The 21,503-nt window shown below is 39.7% G+C and overlaps 1 protein-coding gene across 1 annotated transcript in view; it reads left to right on the top strand.

Moving 5' to 3' along the window:
- Window positions 1-21,503, top strand: part of SYNE2 (spectrin repeat containing nuclear envelope protein 2) — a 307,891-nt gene that overhangs the window by 62,044 nt on the left and 224,344 nt on the right. Inside the window, exons 3-10 of the mRNA XM_067733714.1 lie at window positions 1,773-1,834; window positions 2,799-2,894; window positions 2,985-3,062; window positions 3,152-3,244; window positions 7,630-7,811; window positions 12,654-12,850; window positions 18,646-18,746; window positions 20,464-20,565. Coding sequence (XP_067589815.1) covers window positions 1,773-1,834; window positions 2,799-2,894; window positions 2,985-3,062; window positions 3,152-3,244; window positions 7,630-7,811; window positions 12,654-12,850; window positions 18,646-18,746; window positions 20,464-20,565 — 911 coding nt within the window. The remainder of the gene's footprint in view (window positions 1-1,772; window positions 1,835-2,798; window positions 2,895-2,984; window positions 3,063-3,151; window positions 3,245-7,629; window positions 7,812-12,653; window positions 12,851-18,645; window positions 18,747-20,463; window positions 20,566-21,503) is intronic.

Here is a 21,503-nt window from a genome sequence, read left to right as displayed (position 1 = left end):
CAGAATTGATGGCTTGGAGTTGCTGATGGACTCCAAGGATTGTTGGAGTTGAGACACTAGTGAGAATCAACTGAAAAGATAAGGAATGATGTTCAGAGATGGGGAATGCATGAACTCAAGATCATGAGTTGTAGTTATTAGTAATGACAAGGTCAGGGTATAACCATGACAGTGAGTGGTTGAGGCAGAGCAGAAGACACATTTATTGGAGAAGAATTCAAGAAACAGAGAGGCCAGAAGGTTGGAAGTTTCACCAGTATGTGTATTGAAATTACGAAGAATTAGGGGTCACATTGGAAAGAGCAACAGTGGGGAAGGAACTAAAACCTTTGAGAAATGATGAGGAATGACAGAGGTAAGTAGATGACTGTAATAGTGGGGACTCTCTGATGCCGTGAGAGTTAAAGCTGGAGCATTTCAGGGACAAAGAGAGTGGAAAATGATCTGGAAGAAGCAGTGAAGAGCAAGGAACTAGTGGTCCAAGGTCTGTAAGAGAAAGCAATGCTGTCACTTGGGAGGGCTGTGGGGAAAGCAGAGTTCTGGGTTAGGGTGGAGGTTCAATTAGAGCAGAAAGGTGAAGAGGGTAGTGGGCACGTAGGGGATTTCGCTGATTGTCTGTTATGGATTTCAGCATCAGTGAAGGGTTTCAGGAGTTAAGGAGAGGTGGGAGATGAGAAAAATTGGGGGACGTGCAGTCTTTTGGAAATTAGAGGGAGAATGGAGGGGGACCTGAGTGTGTGAACTGTGTGTGTGTGTGAGGGGCAAAGGCACAGTGAGATGAGATCTGGTGAGCCCGCGGTAGGTGGTGGGAACAAGGCTGTAAGCATTAGGCACAGGGAGGAGTGGGTGTCTGGATTGCTCTCACCCCTGTCCAGTAGGATGAGGAGATCTGGGGAAATGGAAAGACAGTCCTGTGTGCAGGGGAACCCCTGGCCTCAGGGCTGAGGGTGTCTGCTGGAGCCGAGGGGCTAGAGGTGAGGGGAAGAATGGTGTTGGGATGGAGCTCTCTCCTGCCCTGGGAAGGAAGGAAGGATCCACACCGAGTGTTCCGATCTTTCCCTGGACTCCTGCCTGGTTAGTAATAGTGAGAGCTAGCACTTCTGTGTTTCCTTGGTGCAAGGGTCTGTTCACTTTGAGTGAACCACTAACAGTCTCTAGCGGTGAGTGCTTCCCACCTTATTCCACGAGGAACCTGCCCCACGTCACACAGCTACTCAGTAACACAGGCAGGATTTGAACTCAGGTCTCTCTGATTCTAATTGCAGCTGATTGACAGTTAATTCAGTGACAATATATTCTTCATGAATGTCAAGACTAAACTGCCGCAACTTTATGAGCCCTTTAAAATGTATTCAGATGTTCTGGGTTTATCTGAAGTACCGTGTGGTGTTGGCTTAGACTGCAAGTCCATTTGGATTAGAAACCCTTTTTTTTTTTCTTCACAAAAGAAAAAAAAAATTCTTTTTTTTCTTCACAGGTTCTTGTACAGCACTGTCAAGGTCATGTAGGGGCTAATTCTTTTGTTGGTAAAATATTAAAAACTGTTGTCTCTTGCAGTTAAACGGTGGCTTTGAGAAATATCTTATTTCAACGTGCTATATTTCCAAAACACTTCTTGGACAAACACCTGAAATTTAAACTAAGTCCTAGAACGTATATAAGATTGTGAGATACACACACGTACCCAGAGTGACAGACCTTTGAAACGTTGATTTGTTCAAATGGTTTCTGAGGCTTCTCGTTTTCTAACTGCTATTGTCCTTTTTAAATAGCTGAACAGGAAGACACTCAGAAGAAAACCTTCACATGCTGGGTAAACTCACAGTTGGCAAAGGTGAGGAAAAAGAGAGCAAATCAAGCTATAAATATATATTTAAGTGATTCCTCCTGTTCCTTCAGTTTTGGTCCCCAAATGGCACTGGTGACATGTAAAAGGTTGAAAAAATGTGCTGAATGTCACCTTGATCTTGTTTTGATGTATCTGTTATTCTTTTCCAACACGAAAAGGGGGCATTTTTGTTAAGGATATGGGAGACAGTGCTAGAAAATATTTAAAGCAGTAACATCTCTTTTATCAAATGAAATTGTAACAAGAAGTCATATATGTTGAGTGTTATGTTAGACACTGTTGTAAGTACTTTAAATGTACTGACCACTCGTTATGTTTCAGTGACTTCACAACATCCTGAGACAGATAGTATTGTTTGTGTTTAGAGAACAAGGAAACTAAGGTACAGAGACGTTGTCTGACTTCTCCAAGGTCCCACAGCTTACAAGTGATCGTGCTGGGATGCAAACCCAGGCAGTCTGGACCCAGAGGCCTTGATCTTAATCTCTGTGCTATCCTGGCCTTCAGTGATCCAGGTGCCCGGAATAACCTAGATACAAAATGAGTGAGCCTCTTCACCCAGGCTACTCATCCCAGCACAGTGCTTGTCATTCTAAAAAGAGGAAATTCATAAACAGGTTACTCTGGACATGTAATCTCCCCAAAGGGGTCACTATTGGCTGATTCTGAGCGTCATGAATGCCACTTCACTGCACAAGTTTTAAGCCCTCAGTGAAAGCTGAAAGAGTGTTGTGTCACTGGAAATTTGCTGTGAGATAAATTCACTACTTTCCTTATCATGTTTTGATATGGAACTTTGTGTGTTTTCTACATTCTGTTAATTAAGAAGAAAATCACTACTGAATCTTAGCTTGTGCAAAGATGCAAAAGCACATTTATGAGATTCTTAAAAGTTATCGTGTTTTTGGACCAAAGTTTCAATGATTACTTTTCTTGTGACCTTTTGTAGCACACCCCTCCCTCAGTTGTATCGGACCTATTCGCAGACATTAAAAAGGGGCATGTCCTCCTGGACCTGCTGGAAGTACTCTCAGGACAACAGTTGGTAAGCTTTTAAAACAACATTAAGAAATTTTGTGGATTAAAAAAAAAAAAATCACATTTGTGAGTAATATATTTTGCTTGAATTTCATAGCCTCGAGATAAAGGATCTAATACATTCCAGTGTAGAAGCAATATAGAACATGCCCTGAGATTCCTAAAAAACCGATCAGTGAGTATGAAATTCACATGAAAATTCATTGGGGAGATAAATGCTGTGAAATATTTTCTCCTTTTAACATGTGTTTCTTCTTTTTCCAGATCAAACTAATAAACATTCACGTTACCGATATTATAGATGGAAACCCATCCATTATTCTTGGCCTAATTTGGACAATTATACTGCACTTTCATGTAAGTAGTTTGATGATATGAAAAGTATTCCTGTTCTAATTACCACAGTATGAAATAAGTGTAATGCAATAAGTGTGACTTGATGCTAGAGCTTCTTCCAGAAATAGGACCCTCTGGAAGTCTTGTCAGGTGGAAAATATATAGCAGACCCTTTGCCACTTATGTTATTCTTCAATTGAAAATTGAATGCTGAATTATCATGATATCCTGAAATATCCATGGTATCAGCACCAGTCTGAATAGAACTTGCCATGGTAAATTTTTGCTTATTATTGTTTATTTACTCTGTCAGAAGAGAGAATAGGAAGCTTCTGGAGTAAATTCTTGAAAATTAACCCATTAAACTTGGTTAAATCTCCCTATTTTTGAGGTCCCTTGTCTAATCTAATAATCCTGCAACATCTAGCTCTGTCCCAAGACTGACTCATAGCTTTCATTTCATTCCACAAATATTTTTGAGCACCTACTTTGTGCTAACTTTTGTGCTGGGACAGTAAGAAAATAACAGGGAGCACTCCCCTGGTGGCACAGTGGTTAAGTATCCACCTGCCAATGTAGGGGACACGGGTTCAATCCCTGGTCTGGAAGATCCCACATGCCGTGGAGCAACTAAGCCTGTGCGCCACAGCTACTGAGCCTGTGCTCTAGAGCCCGTGCGCTGTAACTGCTGAGCCCCACACGCTGCAGCTAATGAAGGCTTCGCACTCTGGGCCCCGTGTGCCGCAACTACTGAGCCCATGTGCTGAAACTACTGAAGCCCACACACCTAGAGCCCATGCTGTGCAACAAGAGAAGCCACTGAAACGAGAAGCCCGTGCACTGCAACGAAGAGTAGCCCTCGCTCACTGCAACTAGAGAGAGCCCGCACACAGCAATGAAGACCCAATGCAGCCAAAAAAAAACAAAAAGAAAGAAAGAAAATAACAGGGAATAAGTAGGTTATAGTCCTGACTTTATGACACTTATGGCTGATAAATACATTCTTTCAGGCCTGGGATTTTGAATTAGTGCGTATTTTCTGTAGCTACTTAAAAACTTATATGTTCAGGGGCTTCCCTGGTGGCACAGTGGTTGAGAGTCCGCCTGCCGATGCAGGGGACACGGGTTTGTGCCCCGGTCTGGGAAGATCCCACGTGCCGCGGAGCAACTAAGCCCATTCGCCACAACTACTGAGCCTGCGCTCTAGAGCCTGCGAGCCACAACTACTGAACCTGCATGTGACAACTACTGAAGCCCACGTGCCTAGAGCCCGTTCTCCACAACAAGAGAAGCCACTGCAATGAGAAGCCTGCGCGCCTAAATGAAGAGTAGCCTCCGCTCCCGCAGCTAGAGAAAGCCCGCAGGAAGCAACGAAGACCCAACACAGCCAAAAATAAATAAAATAAATAAATTTTAAAAAAAAAGAATCAATTTAAAGTTTTGTTTTAATATTGTAAATAAACTTTTGTCAAAAGTATACAACACACAGAGAAAACTGCACAAATCTTAAATGTAGAGCTTGATGAATTTTTGGAAATTAAACACATCCACGTAACCACCATTTAACTGAAGATAAGATGACAGAATATTGCCAGCATCCCAGAGCCCCCAGGTCTTTCTCCCAGTCCCTGCCCTCCTTCCCTAAAGATAACCGCTACTTTGATCTTTATCATTGGTTAGTTTAGCATTTTAAACTCCATATAAACAGAATTATAACTGAATTATTTTGCATACACTATATAATAGTCTTTTCTACCTGACTTATTTCACTTAACTTCATGTCTGTGAGATTCATCCTCTTGAGGCAGGTATCAGTGGGTCTTTCTTTTCCATTGCTGTATATGAATATACCATTGCATGAATATACCAGAACTTATTTACCATTCTACTGTTGACGGACATTTCTTTTGCTGCCAATTTTAAGCTCTTATGAATAAAGCTGCTAAAAACATTCTTGTATCTGCCCTTTGGTGGTACAAGCCCTTACTTCTGTTGCATATTTATCTAGGACTGGAACTGCTGGGCTGCAGGGCATGTGATCTCCAGCTTTAGTAGATACTGCCAAACAGTTTTTCAAACTTGTTGTGATTTACACTGTTACCAGAGTTTAAGAGTTGCTTGCTCCAATCCTTGCTAATACTTGGCATTAAAAACTTTTATTTTAGCTATGCTGTTGTGTATAATGATTTTTAGAAGTTTTAAAATGTATTCTGGATACAAGTCCTTTGTTGGGTATATATAAATTGCAAATATCTTCTCTGACTCTGTGGGCTTGCTTTCTCAAATCTTTAATGAACAGACATTCATAATTTTAATGTGGTTCACATTTATCAGCTTCTTTTTTTTTTTGGTGGCTAGTACTTTTTATGTCCTTTAAAGAATTCTTTCCCTTTGCCAGTACCATGGAGATATTCTCTTATGTTATTTTCTAGAATAGTTCTGTCCAATAGGACTTTCTGCAGTGATGGAAATGTTCTGTACCTGCACTGGACAGAACAGTAGCCACTAGCCACTTGTGGCTATTGAACACTTGGCATGTGACTAGTATGACTGAGGAACTAAATTTTAAAGTTTATTTAATTTAAATTTAAATAGCCACATGTGGCTAGCGGCTATCATATTGGACAGCACATTTCTAAAAGCTTAATCATTTCACGGTTTACTTTTAGCTCTACAGTCTTTCAAGAATGAATTGATTTGTTTGAGTATGTTATGTTAAGGCAATTAAGATTTTTTTTTCCATATGGCTATCCAGTTGATCCAACAGTAATAATTGAAGAGACCATCATTTTCCTACTGCACTGTAGTATCACCTTCATAAATCAAGTAGTCATATAGGTATGGCTCCATTTTCAGATTGTCTGTTCTGTCCCATTATTTATCCTCGTACCAATACTATACTACATTAATTTCTGTAGCTGTACAGTCAGTCTTGATATCTGATATTGTGGTTTTCCAGCTCGTTCTTCAAGATTATCTTGGCTTCTTTGCTCTTTGTATTTCCGTGTATATATTTTTTTGAGATGTAGTTGACATATACCATTGTGTAAGCTTAAGGTAGATAACATGTTGATTTGATAGTCATACAAATTTTATAAGTAACTTGTTAATTTACACACACGTAACCTGCTGGAATTTTTATGAGGATTGATTGAATGTATAGAATCATTTGGAAAAAGCTGACATCTTTTAAATAATGCATCTTTTTTTTTTTTTGCGGTATGCGGGCCTCTCACTGTTGTGGCCTCTCCCGTTGCGGAGCATGGGCTCCGGACGCGCAGGCTCAGCAGCCATGGCTCACGGGCCCAGCCGCTCCGCGGCATGTGGGATCTTCCCAGACCAGGGCACGAAGCCGTGTCCCCTGCATCGGCAGGCAGACTCTCAACCACTGTGCCACCAGGGAAGCCCCTAAATAATGCATCTTTTAACCCATGAATATAACATTTTCATTTTTGTTCTGTTCAAAATATTTTCAAGTTTTCATTATGATTTCTCATTTGACCCGTGGGCTCTATCACAATCTATGGCTTAATTTCCAAATATTTGGAGGTTTGTTATGTCTTCACTAGTACTGATTTCTAGCTCAATTTCAGTGTGGTTGGAAAATATAATCTGAATTATTTCAGTCCTTCAAAATTGCTGTGGCTTGCTTTATGGCTCAGCATGGTCAATTTTGGTAAATATTCTATATGCACTGGGAAAGAATGTTGATTCTGCCATTTTAGGTGCAATGGGGTATGTCAACCAGATCAAATTTGTTCATTGTATTGGTCACACCTACTATTATTGGTTATCTGGTGAGTCTGTCAATCATTCAAAGAAGTGTACATCTTTCAATAATACTTCTATTATATTTCTGGATTTATCTTTTTATTTTGTTGTTTTGTTTTGTTTTGTTTTGTTTGCGGTACGTGGGCCTCTCACTGTTGGGGCCCCTCCCGCCGCGGAGCACAGGCTCCGGACGCACAAGCTCAGCGGCCATGGCTCACGAGCCCAGCCGCTCCGCGGCATGCGGGATCCTCCCAGACCGGGGCATGAACCCGTGTCCCCTGCATCGGCAGGCAGACACCCAATCACTGCGCCACCAGGGAAGCCCCTCAGTTCAGTTTTGATGGACAGAGGTGGAGCACCAGTGAAGTGCTCTATAAGCATGCTGCGGGGGGCGAATGGATGCCTGCCCTTGATGTGGAGCGCCATATGCTTGGGTTAGAGCAAGTCCCAAAAGCCAATGTGTAGCCCCAGATGGCCAATGCCGTTATTCAAAGGTTTGCCCAGTGCTCATTTCACCCTGAGTAAACTGTCACTGTTACACGATAATTTTTAGGTCTTGTTCTGGCTGAAGGTTTTGCCTCAATGCTGCTAACCTATGATTCCACACACGTTAACGATTATTATGTCTTCCTTAGATTGAGGAGCTTGCCCGGACTCTTTCTTGCAATTACAATCAGCCTTCCCTGGACAGTGTGAGTGTGGTCGACTCATCTCCTACCTCGAGTCCTCCAGCTAAGAAATGCTCCAAAGTCCAGGCAAGATGGCAGATGTCTGCAAAGAAGGCTCTTCTCCAGTGGGCTCAGGAGCAATGTGCCATGTAAGTAGTTTGCTCCACCAGAGGAGACACACAGGGCAGCTGTACCCACCAGCGCAACCTTACCGACCTCCAGGTCTGAAAATCAGGCCAAATAGGAGTAACACCCACCTGAACACTTCCCTGTCATAAAAAGAAAAGGCTCACTCTCCCCCTTCCCCTCACACTGAATCTTCCACACGTGGACCTCTGTGAGCTCAGCCACACTTGGTTTTGAAGACCGGAAGGTGGTGTCATCTGGGTAACTTCCCTCCCTCCCACTGCCATGTGTAGGTGGTCTATTACTGTGTGCAAATAAAGTAGTCTTCAAATATCTTTTTCTTTAGGCACAATTCCCCTATGCATCTGGAAGGTGGATTTAGATTCGAAAAGTTTTGCCATACTAGAAGCTCTTTAAAAGTCGGGACTCTATCTTAGTTGACTGTGTATTCCCTTAATTTTAGCCTAATATGTGTTCTTGGTAGGTGCTCCATAAACGTGTTGAGTGGATGAATGAAAAATGAGTGAATGAGTAGCCAGCTCATAAAATTATCCCTTGGAACTCTATAGGGTTGCATGAAGGACCATGGTCCCCATTGTTTAGAAACTCATAGCTCAATTAGGAAACAAAGAAAGAAGAGAGTAGGTGTTTTAAAAAAAGGAGATGATAAAGGGAAGTTAATGCTTATAATTTCTTTTTTAATTTATTTTTTATTATTAATTGTTATTGGAGTATGGTTGCTTTACAATGTTGTGTTAGCCTCCAATGCACAGCAAAATGAATCAGCCATACACATGTAGTTATGCCCTCACTTTTGGACTTCCCTCCCATTTAGGTTACCACAGTGCACTCGGTAGAGTTCCCTGTGCTATACAGTATGTTCCCATCCGTTGTCTGTTTTATACATAGTGTCAATAATGTATACGTGTCAATCCCAGTCTCCCAATTCCTCCCACTATAATTTCTTTTTTACATAGGAAAATGTTTTCTGCTCTTGGGATACATTTACTTTTTCAATTTAGCCAACTGCTTGGATGGAGTTTAGGAAAATAAGGAATTAGGACGCAGGAGATCCGCCACAAAAAGACCTATAGAGTTCAAAAGGCGTTCTTTGTCACATCATAGCATTGTCCAGATAAACAGGGGCATAAACATGTTGCTAAGCCCTCTCAAATGTTGGGCTTCTGAGTAACTGCTTCTTAATGAAAGGCTAAGATGTTAATTTCTGTCTTACCTTTCTGTAGTTGTCATTCATCCTCTGTATTCTGTGAGGGGACACAAATATACATGCATATCTTCCAGGTTTTAAGTACATTAAATGAACTTTTTCTTGAATTTCCTGGAGATGATTTTACTTCAGTTTCCTAAATTTTAAAATCCAAAATATAGCATGTGTGAAAATCATTATTACACCATATTCAGATTTGCTTCAAATCCTTTCAAAGTCCGTATATTTTACCAAGGTTTACCTTTTCCCCATGTCCGTCCTTATTTTTCAACTATAGAGCTTATGCTAAACGTATTAAGATGTAGTAGGTAATTCTTAAGTATTTCGTCAGGAGTTTATTGTAGTTTTGGCTGTCATTGGTGGTATTACTGGGTGACTTTTGTTGGAATATTCTGTGATTCTCTAGGGCTCAGATGTAAGGCTATGTTGTAAGAAGTATGTGGTATTTTTTTTATTCCTGAAGGAGATGAATTGGGCCCCCATTTGTGATGTCTGCATGAGCCTAGACCCTACCAGTCACTCTGGAGCCAGTCCCGCCCTCTCCAAGGCCCGGCAGCAGCACATTCTGTGTGGCACTTGTTTTGGCCCCTCAGGGCAGAGCTGAGTTCCCAGCCTGGTGCTGTATGGAGCGCGGTGCCTGCTGGTCGGCCCTGAGCCGACTCTGGCCCCCTTAGCGCTCTGGCAGGTCCGGCCCCGCTTTCAGCCCCACCGCCACCCCCATAGCCATCAATTTAGTTGAGTACTTACACGCGCACGCTGAAGCTGGAATACCAGGTTTTGAGTTCTGGCTCCCAGCACTTTCTAACTGGTAGGCTTAGACACTTAATCTCGTTGTGTTCAAGTTTCCTTAATCATAAAACGTGGACAATACTTAACACTTACTTCATAGGGTTATTATGTGCTTTACAAGAATTGTGTTTTTTTTTTTTTCCACATCTTTATTGGGGTATAATTGCTTTACAATGGTGTGTTAGTTTCTGCTTTATAACAAAGTGAATCAGTTATACATATACATATGTTCCCATATCTCTTCCCTCTTGCGTCTCCCTCCCTCAAGAATTGTGTTTTTTTAAAAAAAACATTTGCAACAGTTTCTGGACACAACGGGCACCATATAAGTGTTTGTTAAACGACACGAAAGTCACTGCCTACTATGTAGTTTGTCATAATCATAGTTTAGGCTTTTTTCCTAAGGGATCCAGGAAAGCCCAGGTCATCTGAAGCAGATTATTTCTTGAGTAGCTTTTATCATGTATACTTTTGATATATACTTAAATTAGTCCATTGAATTTCCTTGTGTTTTTATGGGATATTAAAGGAAACTATAGTTGTTCTCGAATATTTCCCACACTTTGTAGGCTACTATATGCTTTTACAAAATATTCAGTGATCTCTTGTTGAACACAAATTGAGTGGTTTGAGATATATATGTTAAGCACCTTTTTATGTCAGGCACTGTTTGCAGGGTGGGTGAGTCTAACATGATGGGCAAGAAAGAAAGGGCCCCTGTTCTCAAGGGGCTTGCACCCTAGTGGGAGAGGCACATGAATAAATATGATAATTATAGTTGGCCGTAAAGTTAGGAAGGACTTATGATATGGTTGAGAATGTCAAGGATAGGAAGAGGGTGCCCTTATAGTAGGTGGTCATGGAGTGCCTTTCTTTTTCTAAAAAATTTTTATTGAAATATAGTTGATTTACAATGTTGTGTTAGTTTCAGATGTACAGCAAAGTAATTCAGTGATACATATATATATAATATGTATATTCTGTTTTTACATTCTCTTCCATTATAGGTTATTACAAGATATTGAGTATATGGTTCCCTGTGCTATACAGTAGGTCCTTGTTGGTTATCTATTTTACATATAGTAGTGTGTACGCCTTTCTGAGGAAGAGACCTTTGAGCTGAGACCTGAAGGAGAAGGCTTTAGGTGTATGAATCTCTGGGAGAAAGAGTGTCCAGGCAGAAGGATTAAAAAGGCTGTGGAGAAGCAGAAATGAAGCCAATGTTACTGCATGTTGGAAGGTGGAGATATTGAATAATATCCTCTGAACTGAGAAGGAACTTTAAGGCTGAAGAATGAAACAGGCAACTCCATAAAGTGCAGTTATGAAATTTATTGTGGGCAACTTATGGGCAGGATCAGGCAGACAGGGATCCAGAGGCATTCAGAGCTGTACTCCCTGCCCTCAAAAGGGGTACAGGGAGATTTAAAGGGGCCAAAGCTAAAGCAGAATCTGACTGTGAAGGGAGAAGTATGTCTGCACCAACAGGAACCAGGGGTTTTTCCTCTCCCTGGGGTCTCATGACCATTAACCATCTGTGTCAGCAAAAGGCATTCTTGCAGTTTTCATATCAGATGAAGGCAAGGGTAAAAGCTGATGGGGAACTTGTCTGGCTTGGGCACATTCCTTGTGAGCAGGCTAAAGCTTGGTCATGCAGAGAGAACAGGCGGGTAGGACTGTGGGCCTAAGATGGAGCTGACAAAATGGAGTCAGCGTGGTCTAGCCACATACTGCAGCATTGTAAGAGAGGGGAGATGCAAAGGTGGGAGAGGTAGGCAGGAAGCAAAGCTTGTCTGGCCTTGTGGGCCAGAGTGTGAGATATTATTCTAAATATAATGACAAGAAATGATGGGTTTTCTTTAAATAACGTTTTTATTGTGATAAAATATACGTAACAAAATTTACCACTTTAACAGTTTTTAAGAGTACAGTTCAGTGACATTAAGTACATTCACAGTTGTGTAACCATCACTGCTATCTGTCTGCAGAACTTTTTTCATCTTGCAAAACTGAAACTCTGTATCTGTTTAACACCTCCCCTCCCTATTCCTCCTTCCCCTCAGCCTTCCCCTGGCCACCAGAGGTCTACTTTCTTTATCAGTGAATTTCACTCTGTTTGGTACCTTAAGAGAGTGTAATCATTTAACATTTGTCCATTTGTGACTGGCTCATTTCATTCAGCATAATATCTTTAAGTTTCATCCTTGTTGTAGCATATCTCAGACTTTCCTTACTTTTTAGGGCTGAATGATATTTTATTGTATGAACACACCACATTTTGTTTATGCATTCATTCCTGATGGCCGGTTCTAAGCAGAGGAGTGACAAGGTCTATCTATCCAATGAGCTATTGGCCACTGACTTGGCACAATGTATCATTTAATTGTTTCCAGTGAGAAATAAAATTAGTCCCTCTAGTGAAAGGAATTTAACAATTTGTAGAGGCCCAGCTTAGTCTTGAGCCAACGGATTGCTGAATGAAGAGCATTAAACTCGAGTGAGAATTGTCACGTGAAGGGCTCGTAAGACAGATTTCAGGTGCATTTCCAGAGCGTGATTCAGTGGACCTGGGGTTGGGCCTGAGAATTTGCATTTCGAGCACCTACAGCCACGTGACGCTGCTGCTGCCGGGGCCACGGAGCAGTGCCCCGGAGCGTCGTGAGCCTCATCACACTTGGCATTTTACTTTAATTTGACCCCATGGTTCAAATAAAATATTTTCCTAGAAGGATTGATTCGATTTATGTGATTGGCAGAAATTCGTTTTAATTCCTGATGAATAGAGTGGAGGTGCTCTGATATAGTCTTTTAGATAGTGTTTATCGTGTTTTTTATTCTTTTGTCATAGGTTTGAGTCTGTCAGTGTGACAGATTTTAAGGCAAGCTGGAGAAATGGGATGGCTTTTTTGGCTGTCATTCATGGCTTGCGACCAGACCTGATCGACATGAAGAGTGTGAAGCATAGATCCAACAGAGACAATCTGAAAGAGGCCTTCAGAATTGCAGAAAGAGAATTAAAAATCCCCAAAATGCTGGAACCAGAAGGTAAAGAAGCTTCTTTCTTTGTAAAGCAATGTCCAGTGTGAAGTGGATTTGAAAACAGTACCCACATATGAGCAAACATAACAGCATTATATTTTAGTCCTGAAGGGTTTAACTTTAAACCCTTTATTAAGTTTCATGAAATTAAGAATTCCTGCCAGTGAGTTAACCTCAGTAATTACAGGGAGGATGTCACAGCTGCAACCAAACGATGCTGTTTTGGGGAATAACTTTGAGTCTTTGTCTTAATTTTCTTTTATTGTGTTCTATATTTCGTCCTCCTTGATTCTATTATTCTTTTCTAAAATATCTCAAGTAAGATATTTCTTTGAGTGGTTTATCTATGTCCCCTTTCCTATTCCCTCCCCCTAGTTAAAGCTGAGCCTCTGTGAGGACAGAAACTGCTTTTTCTGTTTCTCTCTCTATGACTGGCTCAGCTTTACCATTGATTGTGCTAAATCAGTTTTGTTGGATTGTTAGGGACTTCCCTGGTGGTCCAGTGGTTAAGATTGTGCGCTTCCAGTGGGTGCAGGTTTGATCCCTTGTTGGGGAACTAAGATCCCACATGCTGCACACCGCATGCCGCACGAAGTGGCCAAAATAATAATAATTTTGTTGGATTGTTAACAACATTAGCGAAATCCTAAATACTGGCTATATTCAAAGAGATAATTATCAGGTTATACTTTAACTTCATAAAATTAAGATTTAAATAATTCAATTCTTCTGGAAAAGAACTTTACTTTGGATTGTGTTGTTTCATAATTTACCCAAAACTTGTTAAAAAAAACCCCCAAAACCCAGTAAGGTCATAAAAAAGGCATGTTGGATTAGTGAAAGTTATAATGAACTAACAGGTCAAGAGATACAAATTCTAGTCTCAGCTCTACAACAGGGGTGTGTAGGTCAATGTTTAATGTTAGGCTCTCTGAAACAGTGTGTGTGTGTACATATACATGTCTGTTATAAATTTTACAAACATAAATGATGTGCAGCACACAGTTTACAAATAATAATAAAATATATGATACACTTTATTATAACTTCCGTATAGCCCCCAAATGCTTTCGTTGATTTTTGCCAAACTCTTGTATCAATCTGTAGCCAACTTAAGGTTGCAGTTGCTGAACCAGTGCAGTTCTGACATGCGTGTTGGTGGATAACTTCCTTTGCATTAATGAGTAAGTGTAACAGCAAAGAGGTATGTCAGAGCTGCACTTGTTCTTCTGTGATGTGAACGACTTCTTTGCTGGGAGAATACTGGAAGAATTCGATTTTTGTTCCACTCACAATTTGACAGCTATAGACAGGACACACTTTTAAGATTAACCTGCATTGTTAACAATATCTCCATCCTTTTCTTGGCACTCAACAAAACAGCAAATCAAGCCCTCATCTGCTGATTTTCTGTGGTATAAATCTTGCCACCAGTGTCAAGTCACTGAATACATTGGGAAAATATGCACAGTAGCACACCATTATATATTATTTCTATCATACAGATACAATAGACATAACCTTAGAGGTGTGGATAGTAGTAAAATGCAGTGAAATACTTGGAAAGTGATGAGTTTTAAGTATTTATTACCTTTGTTTTAATATAATTTATGTAATTGTGCATTTATAGAATTTACTTTTTTTTTTTTTTTTTTTTGCGGTACATGGGCCTCTCACTGTTGCGGCCTCTCCTGTTGCGGAGCACAGGCTCCGGACGCGCAGGCTCAGCAGCATGGCTCACGGGCCCAGCCGCTCCGCGGCATGTGGAATCTTCCCGGACCGGGGTATGAACCTGTGTCCCCTGCATCAGCAGGCGGACTCTCAACCACTGTGCCACCAGGGAAGCCCCAGAATTTAACTTTTAATGCTGACTATGTTAAATTTTCATCAATTTCATAAGTCAGTTGTTAAACAGTCAGCTCTCTCAAGCTGGTGTGAGCACACCACTGACTGATTGACTGTCGCTTTGTTACTTAACCTTTCTGGTTTTAAATAGCTGTATTGAGATATAATTCACATACCATACAGTTTACCTATTTAACTGTACAATTGAATGGTTTATAGTATATTCACAGAATTTTGCCACCATCATCATAATCAAATTTAGAACATTTTCATGACCCCCCAGAATAAACCCCGAGCCCGTTATCAGTCCCTCCCCATTTCCCCCATCCCCCTCCACAGCCCTAGGCAACCACTAATCTACTTTCTGTCTCTATAGATTTGCCAATTCTGGAAATTTAACATGAACGGAATCATACAATATGTGGTCTTTTGTGAGTGGGGTTTTTTTTTTTAAAATAAATTTATTTATTTACTTTTGGCTGAGTTGGGTCTTTGTTGCTGCACGCGGGCTTTCCCTAGTTGCGTGAGCGGGGGCTGCTCTTCGTTGCAGTGCGCGGGCTTCCCACTGCGGTTACTTCTCTTTGTTGCAGAGCACGGGATCTAGGCATGCGGGCTTCAGTAGTTGTGGCACGCGGGCTCAGTAGTTGTGGCGCACGGGCTTAGTTGTTCCACAGCATGTGGGATCTTCCCAGACCAGGGTTCGATCCCATGTCCCCTGCAATGGCAGGTGGATTCTTAACCACTGCCCCACCAGCGAAGTCCCTGGCTTCTTTAAATTAGCAGAATGTTCAAAGTTCATCCATGTTGCAGCATTTATTGTTAAAAATAATAACAAAATTTTTAGATATACTTTATTTTTTAGGACAGTTTTAGATTTATAGGAAAATTGGGAAGACAGTACAGTAGGTTCCTGACCAGTATTGTTAGCATCTTACATTAATGCATCTTATATTAATGAACCAGTATTGATATAATAAAGGCAATACTCTATTCACATTTTCTTTGTTTTCCCCTATGCCCCTTTTCTCTTCAGGATCCCATCCAGGATACATTACATCCAGTCATCGTGTCTCCTTGGGCTCCTCTTGACTGTGACAATTTCTCAGACCATTTTTTTTTGTTTTTGATGGCTTGACAGTTTTGAGGATTACTGGTCAGGTATTTTGTAGATGCTGGAATTTGTGTTATGCTTTTTCTCTTAATGCCAACTTGACATCACTGTTGATGTTGACGTTGATCGCCTGGCTGAGATAGTGTTTGTCAGGTTTCCCCACTGTGAAGTTACTCTTTGTTTCCCCCCTTTCCATACTGTACTCTTTGGAGGGAAGTCACTAGGCACAGCCCACACTTAGGAGAGTTACGCTCACTCTCCTTGAGGGATAAATTGTTTGGAATTCTGCACAGGAGATTTGTCTATTCTCCTCCATTTATTTACTTATCCAACTGTTTATTTGTATCAGTGTAGATTCATGGATTTTTTTTTTATACTTTGGGTTATAATCCAATGCTACTTTGTTTATTTTATTGCTCAAATTAAAAAAAATCTTTTTTATACCTCCGAGTTTTGGCTATTGAGAGCTGTTTTAGTCGGCTCCTGTGCTCCTTTGACATATCCTCAGTGTGGGGCTGGCTTGTTTGTTTTGGCACTACAAGATGCTCCAGGCTCATCTTGTATACTTCCTACTGTAGTCTTGGATCAACCATTCCTCCAAGAGCCCTGGTTCCTTTTACTGGAGAATGGTATTAGAAACCAAGATCTGGGTGCTAGGTGTGCTTGTTGCTACTGGTTTCTAGCCTTTTTGGACCTCAGTTGTTTTTATAAGAGTTAATTATGTGATATTCCCAAGTGTACAGTTAGCCTAATGATTCCATGTTTCGTATATCAGGTTTGTCATTAGTTTGGCTTCATGTTGCTTGTTAATAATTCTGCTTGTTTAACTTTCCCCCATCTCTTTGTTTTTTCTCCCTCCTTACCCCCCACTTTTTTTGTCCAAAAAGGAAAGAACCTTTTTGTCTTTTCATTATCTTTTCAAAATTTCTTCATTTCCCCCCATGCTGTGCTCTATTCCCTATTTCTGTGATTTCTTTTGATACTTCTCTCATTGTGATTCACCAAGTCTTTATTATTATTGTAAACTATTTTCTCTATTTTAGTATGTGAAAATAACTAGGCAACTAGTGGAACAGACAATTTAATGAAAACAAATTTCCACTTTACAAATGATTGCCCATAATTCATTTTACATAGCTTAAATAATAGCTCAAAAACATGAAATACATGATGATTTTTTCTTTTAAAGAGAGGGGGGAGCTTTTTTTTAGTTTTTATTTTTTTAATTAATTAATTTGGCAGCGTCAGGTCTTAGTTGCAGCACGCGGGATCTTCACTGTGGCATGCAGGATCTTTTATTGCAGTGTGCGGGCTTTTGCGGTGAGCAGGCTCTAGAGCATGCAGTCTCAGTAGTTGTGGGGCGCACGGGCTCAGTTGCCCTGAGGCATGTGGGATCTTAGTTCACCGATTGGGGATTGAACCTGCGTCCCCTGCATTGGAAGGCGTATTCTTAACCACTGGACCACCAGGGAAATCCCCATCATGATTATTTATGCAAACCAAATACCGCAGTCATACTTGAATAAGGGAATTATCTTTTGACACAATTTTGTTAACACATTTAATCATTATGCATAGCCTCATATACAATGAGAAAATTTAAAAGAGAGGTATCCAGCCAGTATCATTTTATGTATCTCTTGATATTTATACTTTTTTCAATAAAAGATAGAATAACTTAACTCTTAGGGATCCTTTCTTTATTAAATCCCTACTCCCACCTCTTTATTGATGTGTTTAATGTGCTTACTGCCTTGGATTTTATCATTTGGTTATAGATTAGATTCAATTCCTCCCTCAACTGACTTAGAGCACTCACTGGGCCCAGCAAACATGCTTGCTAAAGCACGCGTAGTGTGTTGTATTTGTTTATTTGTTTTTCTCCTAACTGCAAGCTCCTCAAGGGGCAGATAATGTCTTAAGGCATCTAGCATCTACTCAAGGGTCTAGCATCTACTTGCTGAATGAAGGGATGAAACATAAGCCTGTAAGGGCAAGGACTGAGTCTTACATATCCTGCTTGTGACCTGCATTTGTTGGCTCTCTATAAATATGTGTTGAATTGAATTTAACAGAATTAATAAATAAACACAGATTTCCTTGTCAATATCGTCATTGGTTGTTTTGGTGTCGTAGCAAAAGACATCCCCAAATTATGTGTTCATTTTGTCTGTAATCTCTTCTTTGTGATTTTGTGATATACTTAATTTATTATATGCCTGGAGAAGTCCTGTACTTAATGAATTTATAATATTTTTAACTTTGTTTAAATCAGCATTTTCCAAATTTATTTCACCATGGGCTCTTTTAATGCAAAACAAAGATTGGTCCATAGAAGGCTCTCAGTAAATGTATTTGCTCCACAAATGAATGAATAAAATCTTGTGCATGTCTTGAACAAATCTTCTATACAACATATACTTTTGGAAATGCTTTACTGCACAAATGCTGAGACCAATGTGTCAGGAGTGAATTCCAGTTGCTCTATGTTTCTGCATTCCTGGAGGACTTTCTGCACTGTGTCACCAGAAAGGGGAAGGCTTACCTTTCTCTTATCCACCCTCCCTGACTACTTATGGCCTCATACATACAACATGTACAGTGACATTTTATTATTAGGAAACTGAGGCTGTGCAATACTCCTGCCAGGATTCAACCCAGCTCCATTTCACTCTAGATCTAAGCTCTTAACCACTGCATAACCTTGGTGCAAGGGTGAGTGAGCAGGGATTGCTTGGCTGGTCGACTACTTTGGTTCATTTCAAGTTCATTTCAATACTGTTCTTGAGTATTAATTATAGTAAATCACACCTATAGCTGATTGATAGCGTGGCATATCTTGCAGATGTGGATGTTGTTAATCCTGATGAAAAGTCAATCATGACCTATGTGGCACAGTTTCTGCAGTATTCAAAGGCTGCACCTGGGACTGGAGATAAAGCCCAGGTATGTCTTTATAAGTACAAATCAAGCTCATTCTTTTTGTACCCTACTAATAGTTTAATTTTTAGCATCGAGGCATAATTTGCACACAGAACTTAAATATACAGTTCAATGAGTTTTGGCAAATGCATACCTCATATAACCATACTTTAATCATGATGCAAAACATTTCTGTTACCCAGATTGTTCCATTGTGCCTCTCTTCTGTCTGTACTCCTCCACCTGAAGCAACCAATATTCCAATTTCTTTCACTATAGATTAGTTTTGCTTGTTTTTTTAAAGTTAAAAGTGGTAGTTCATTAAACTTTGTTGAATTATCTAAAACAGCGTTTAGATACGTACTGTATAGGACAAATTAAGTTTAGCAGGCTTTTAAAGAAGTCTAGAGATATCGGATTTTTGTCTATTGTAATTTTTATCAGCTTTATTGAGATACAATTCATACACTGTAAATTAAATCATTTAAAATTTACGATCAATGGTTTTTAGTATGTTTACATAGTTGTGCAACCATCATCACAATCTAATTTTAGCATATTTCCATTTTACCTGTTCTTTAGTATAAATGGCATCATGTAATCCATATAAACAGAAGCATTGTGTTCCACTCTTAATCCTTGTTTGTTGAGATACTGTTGAATTACCATCAGACTGCCATTTGTTTATTCAGTTTTTTCCTTGACTTTCAGTCAGTTACACAAAATATTGTGGGTGGAAATTTCTTAAAAATCACTGAGCTGAAAATAAACATTTTTTCTGCATCTATAAAGATAAATGAGCGCTGTGAGTTTAGTAAAATGTTTTTGAATATTATTTTAAAATTTAAACTACTTCCTCAGACATGTAAACATGTAGTCATATTATCACATTTGCTTTGACATAAAATTTAGGCCTATGTTTTTCCAACTGTTATGTTTGAGGCACCAAGCCAGATTGTTGCTGACTCTGGAAGAGAGACTCAAGCTGAGACACGGGCTTATAATGCACTTCACTTATTTCTGACCTGCTGAGGAGCTCCTCTTTTCTAATTAATTTTCCTATCAAAAAATAAAACTAAAAATTCAACTGTCCATGAAATCAGTTGCAAAAATATATAGAAAGCACTGTTGCTTAATAGAAAGAAAAAAGTAAAGGAAGGTTAAAGGAGAATGGAAATAAGATGCAATTTCTTTTGCTTTATCCTCCACCAGTAAAATTTGCCTCCAAATGTGTGCAAGCTTACCGCCTAAACAGGAATCTAAAGAAGAAATAATTGTTGCCCAATTCCATAGGATAGCTTAACCAAAGCTTTTAGTAGTGTTATTTTTAGGATCTTTAAATTGTTCAAGGTATTTCTGATGTCAGTATATTTAGTAGACGTAAACATCTGTTAACCCATGTTTAGATTTATTGGAAAGCAGTATTCTGAAATGCCTACTATAAATAAATAATTTAGAATAATGTTCTCTAAAATTGAAGAATAATGAAAGTGGGTAAGCCAAAAAAATAGGGGCTTGCTTGCCCTGTTTCTTTGGCATGTTATATTCAGATGGTAGTTTCAACCCATTTTAAAATTTAAGGTGTTACATGAACAGGCAAAATTCCTCTTTGGCACAATGAGTCATTGGTGTGTAGTGATTACACTATTTCACTGATGTTTGAAGTTGTTAATTTTATTGTTTAAAAAAATCACAAAGTATATTTAGGCTAGAGTTTTAAATGTGTGTGTGTGAATTACAGGGAAAGGTGAAAGATGCTAAGGTCTGGTTAACTCTGCAAGAGAAAAAGCTACAGAAAATGCTAACGGATTCAGAAAATGAGACCTACTGTAAGAAGTATGAAGTAAGTATGACTTTAAACAGTAATTTATTTGTAGTTTACTCTTGGGGAAGAGTAGGATGTTTTTAGAAAAAAACTTTCAGAGTTAATTGTTTAAATACTAAATTAACTCCAAGTTTTAGTGTTGAGTTAGAAGGACGGAGCTTCTCAAATTTTAATGTGCATAGGAATCACCTGGGGAATCTTGTTAAAATACGGATTCTAACTCAGTAGTTCTGGGATGGGGCCTGAGATTCTGCATTTCCCACCAGCTCCCAGATGGTGCTGATTGCTGGTGGTCCTTAGAGAATTTTGGGTAGTAAGGTTTTAGAGTGGGGACTGGCAAACTGGTCTCTGGGCCCCAGCATCTGTTTTTGTAAATACATTGTTATTGGATACATTATCTTATGTATTATATATTATATTATATATTATATATTATATATTATATGTGAACCATGCCCATTAAAGTATTGTTTGTGGCTGCATTCCCACCACATTGTTGAATAGTTACAGCAGAGACCATATGGCCCACAAAGCCCAAGATGTTTGCTATCTTACATATCTTATAGTACACGTTTTCCAATCCCAGGTCTAGAGCAGAACATGCTTTTCAGAATGAATATGGAAGGGAAAACGATTAGGAAATCAGAAATGGAGCCATCCCAGAATTACAGTTCAGGGCTTCAACCAAAATGTCCTTTGGGAGTAATGACAACTTACTGTCACCATGTATTGAACATTTGCTATATATCAGGCACCTCCTGACAAGCGTTTTCCAGGTTACAACATCTTGCTGAGTATGGCATGGTTATTCTAGTTTTACAGATGAAGACAAACAAGACTTAGAGGGACTAAGTGATTTATCTAAAGTTATATAGCTACTGAAAGGTAGAGGTGGGATTGGAATGAAGTCTAGATTCAAAGCCCTAGCTCTCTTTAGTCCTGATGCTTCTCCAGGG

Source organism: Pseudorca crassidens, chromosome 1, assembly GCF_039906515.1.
Source record: "Pseudorca crassidens isolate mPseCra1 chromosome 1, mPseCra1.hap1, whole genome shotgun sequence".
In the NCBI taxonomy this organism is placed as follows: domain Eukaryota; kingdom Metazoa; phylum Chordata; class Mammalia; order Artiodactyla; family Delphinidae; genus Pseudorca; species Pseudorca crassidens.
The sequence above is the reverse complement of the archived record's forward strand: the minus strand, read 5'-3'. Positions and strand labels throughout refer to the sequence as shown.